At 41.7% G+C, this 4,672-nt stretch overlaps 1 protein-coding gene and 1 pseudogene across 1 annotated transcript; both read left to right on the forward strand.

Moving 5' to 3' along the window:
• The first annotated feature begins 222 nt into the window (after positions 1 to 222).
• LOC125355971 (zinc finger protein 679-like) lies at positions 223 to 570 on the forward strand. The gene has a single exon (XM_048352215.1). It carries the CDS (start codon positions 223 to 225, stop codon positions 568 to 570), a length of 348 nt encoding a protein of 115 aa, XP_048208172.1.
• A 1,294-nt stretch (positions 571 to 1,864) lies between these two features.
• LOC125355972 lies at positions 1,865 to 2,334 on the forward strand (annotated as a pseudogene).
• Positions 2,335 to 4,672: the final 2,338 nt, after the last annotated feature.

A 4,672-nucleotide genomic window follows, 5' to 3' on the forward strand; every position in this document is an offset into this window, starting at 1 on the left:
GAAGAGTGTCGAAAATCCTTTATGAGTCCCACTTACTTGCAAATACACGCAAAGGCACACAGTGCAAAGAAACCCTATCAGTGCAAATGGTGTGGGAAAACCTTAAGTAACCCCACTTCCTTTCAAAGACAGGAAAGAACTCTCACTGGACAGAAGCCCTTTGACTGCAAATAGTGTGGGAAATCCTTAATTTTCCAGAGTTCCTTTCAAAGGCACGAAAGAATGCACATGGGAGAGAAGCCCTATGTGTGTCAGAAGTGTGGGGAAACCTTTAGTCGGTCTGCCTACCTTCAAATTCACACGAAGGTTCACAATTGGGAGAAACCCTATGAATGTAAACTGTGCCACAAAACATTTAGCAGTTCCAGCTCCCTCTGTGTCCATAAAGGAATTCATACTGGAAAGAGACCTTATCATTGTCAAGAATGTGGGAAAACCTTCACCTGTTCCAGTTCTTTACAGAGACACGCCATTATTCATACCGGAGAACGACCCTATGAGTGCCCCCAGTGTAAGAAAGCCTTCAGTCACGCCAGCTCCTTTCAAAGGCGCAAGCATATGCACACCTGAGAGAAATCCTATGAATGTACAGAATGTGGTAAAGTCTTCAATAATTTAAGTTCTTTTCCTGTACATCAAAGAACCCACACGGGAGAGGAACCCTATGAATGTGCAGAGTGTGGGAAAGCCTTCATTTGTTCCAGTGCCTTTCAGAAAGATGAACAGATTCACACTGGAGAAAAACTCTGTAAGTGTTCAAAAAGTGGTCAAGCCTTCAGCCATTCTCAAAGTTTTCAAGTCCATGAAAGAGCGCACAGCAAACGGGTATGATAGTTCAGAATGAGTGAGTTGACTTCAGTACTTCTAGTTTCTAGGACAGTGTGATACTGTAGAGTGGAAACCCCACACTTTCTGTGGGGTGCGGGTTTGGTGTCTCATTCAATCCAAAGCCTATGAGAGATAGATACATGGAGGAGAGTCGGCACCCCACTGGCATGCTGGCATTGCTGTGTGCCTCACCATGCCTGGCCTTTTCTGGCATTCTGTTAGTGTTTTGGCTATATTTTGTTCCCTCTTTTTATACCTACTTTTTCCCCTACTTGAACATGCTACATAATATATATTAGCAGTTATAGGCCATGGCTCTTGATTTTTATGTAGTTCAGTGGCAGAATGTTTCTCTAGAATGTACATGGCCCTGGGTTCAAAATGTAGCACTAGAATATAGAAAAGACCCTTCATCTCTGAGGCTTGCTAGTATTTATTTATTTATTTATTTATTTATTTATTTATTTATTTATTTATTTATTTATTTATTTTGCCAGTCCTAGGGGCTTGGACTCATGGCCTAGGTGCTTTCCCTGAGGGTTGAATTTTTTCTCTCAAGGCTAGTAATCTATACCCTCTTGACCATAGTTCCATTTTTATCTTTTTGGTGATTAATTGGAGATAAGTTTTATGGATTTGTCTGTTCAGGCTGTCTGGGAACCACAATCTTTAGATCTCAGCCTCCTGAGTAGCTGTGCCACACACATGCACACCCATGTATGTATTTCTTAATTTTAATTTTTGTGCCTGAATTCAGCCTGGGCACTACCCTGCACTTTTGTGCTCAAAGCTAGCATTCTTCCACTTGAAACAAGCGTCAACTTGGAGATAAAAATCTCATGGACTTTCATGCTGGGGTTGGCTTTGAACTGTGATCCTCAGATGTCAGCTTCCTGAGTACTTGGGATTACAGGCATAAATTACAAGCACCTGGCTGTCTGCTATTTAAAAAAAAATGAAGTCTTGGCTGGGCCTCAGTAGGCATCATTGTGTTGTGGACAAGGGGACCCATGCGCTAATGGGCTAAGCTGCAGTGATGGCCCTGCTCCGAGGTGCATTCATTGCTGCTGAGCTCCCACACCATCTGGAGCTTATGGTGGTCTTCTGAAATTCTTCACTGCTGACTTGACTGAATTTGCTGCCATGACTGTGCCACTGTCAAAGTCCCACCCATCGTCAGTGTCATTTATTGTCAGCGAAGTTGTGCAGAGCTCTTCAGATGCTGCATACTTGGGAAGACCTGTCCAGTGGGAGTCCTGACCGAGATCTCTGTTCTTCCTGTCAACAGGCTGTGTGGCTCTGGTTTACAGTCCATTGTGTGTAGCTGTCAGAATTTTTGTTAAAGGTGCAGAAATAATCTTTCAGTCTCTCTCCCTGCTGTGGTTTGGAAGCACAATTAGATTTTCTTTCAAGCTGGACCATACTTTGTGGGCAAGACAGATTGGCATGCTACACTTCCCAGGGGACTTTGTGTTCTGCAGCACAGTACCTTATTGTACAATGTAAAACCAGCAGAGAAGACTGTGACAGAGCAGAGATGGAAGGCTGCTAATGATGCTGGCTGCTTTAACGAGGAAGTAGCACCAATTGAAGATCCATAAAAAAAAACCAGACAATGAGCATTCCCAGCCCCAGACAACGCTGGAACAGTTACATACACTTCCTAAAGTTTTCAAGAAGGAAGGCACTGTAACAGCAGGGAATGTTTCAGGTGGTGCTGGAGCTGTCCTCATAGCCGGTGAAGATGCTATTAACTGGGAAGAGTTGTGATCTACTTTGTATCTGGATCTGATCCTTCCATCCATGGTTATCAGTCCTGTCCCTGCCATCAGTGGGGCCCTGAAGAAAGCTGGCCTGTGGTTTGAGGACATGGATTGGATGGAGGTGGATGAAACTGTTTCTCCCCTGCACTTGGCTGTTTAGAAGATCTTGGAAGAGCCGTAGGCTTGGGCCTCGCTGGGGTGATCGGGGTCAGGATCACTACATGCCTGGCTGATGTATCAAGGCACTGTGGTGGGAAGGATGCAGTTACATCATGTTGCATTGGAGATGGCCTGATGACTCCAGTACTCCACCCCCAACCTGGTCAGGCCACAGGAGAGCAGGTGACCTGCAGCGCAGCTGCCACCCTGCCACATCCCACCACTGAGTTTTAGTTTGAACAAGCCTGGATGAGGCCAAGTGCATTCCTAAGCAGATACCCCTACCATAGGTGGTGGGTGCTCTCGAATCTGCTCTGACTAATAAGGTGTGATCCTGAACTAAAGCTTAACAGTGCACAGCCTCTAAGGAAGCCTGTCCTTGCCAAATAACCATTGTGTATGTCTTAGATAATAGGAAATTGAATGTTACCTGAACTAAAATGTAAAATTACCATACCAACAGGTGTGTTGTTAGTGTTAAGTCAGTGTTATCAGCTGATTTTTGCCTCTCAATATATCACAGATGTTTGACTTGCAGCGTTAATCTCTGGTTGATAACAGTATTAAAACCATACAAGTTGAAAAGAAACCATAAAATACTTAGGAACAACCTTAACCAAAGAAGTGAAAGACCTCTATGATGAAAAGTTTAAAACGATGGAAAAGGAAATTAAAACAGAACTAAGGAAAGCAAGAAACTCCCATGCTCCTGGATTGGGAGGATTAACAGTGTGAAAATGGCAATACTTCCAAAGGCTAACTACAAATTTAATGCCATACTGATCAATATTCCAACACCATTCTTCAATGAAATAGAGGAAGCAATCCAAATATTCATATGGAACAATAAAAGACCCTGAATGAGAAAAAAATACTAAGCATGAGAAACATTGCTGTAGGAATACCAATACCCAACTTCAAACTCTATTACAAAGCCATAGTAATAAAAACAGCTTGGTATTAGCACAAGAACAGGCCTGAGGAACAATGGAATAGAACTGAAGAACCCCACAGACCTATGGATACTTATTCTTTGATAAAGGAGCTAAACAAATAAGATGGAAGAAAGATAGCCTCTTCAACAAATGGTGCTGGAAAATTGGTTGAACACCTGTAACAAAATAAAGCTAGATCCTTATGTATCACATCACATCAGAATCAATTCCAACTGGATCAATGACCTTGAAGTAAAATCAGATAACCTGAAAACACTACAAGAAGGAATAGGAAAAGTGCTTAGGCTCCTTGGAACAGGTCAAAACTTTCTTAATGAATGTCAAGAAACACAGCAGTTCAAAGAAATGACAGACAAGTGGGACTGCATCAAATTGCACAAATTCTGCCTGGCAAAGGAGATAGCTGGCAAGAGAAATAGAAAGCCCACAGATTAGGAGAATATTTTTGTTGGCCATACAACAGACAAAGGCCTCATATCTAAAATACACATAGAACTCAAAAAATTAAGTTCCCACAGAACAGTTTCTCACAGAAACAACTGCCTCCTTAGTAAATGTGTTAATGACATAAAAAGAGACTTCTCTAAAGAAGAAATGAGAATGGCCAAGAGAAACATGAAGAATTGCACATGTTGATTCTTAATCTTCTTAACCTTTATTTCCTCTATATTGTTCACCATGATTTTACAATCTCCAACAAAATTCAAGAGAACCATTTACATTTGTTATATATCTAAACTTCTCTCTTTTTCACTGGGTTAGTTCCACATTCATAGTCCAAAGGAATGAAATTCTTCCCCAACAACAACCTCATTGACCAGAGCACAGAATACAAAATTTCTTCACCATAATTATACTGTATAAAACAAATCCAGTACACTGCACCTTCCATTGTTGCTTCCATTTTAATTTAATACACCTGAGAGCCAAATAACTACAGAAATCCATATTTCAGAAATTGCTTAA

This window comes from Perognathus longimembris, chromosome 8 (assembly GCF_023159225.1).
Source record: "Perognathus longimembris pacificus isolate PPM17 chromosome 8, ASM2315922v1, whole genome shotgun sequence".
Taxonomy (NCBI): Eukaryota; Metazoa; Chordata; class Mammalia; order Rodentia; family Heteromyidae; genus Perognathus; species Perognathus longimembris.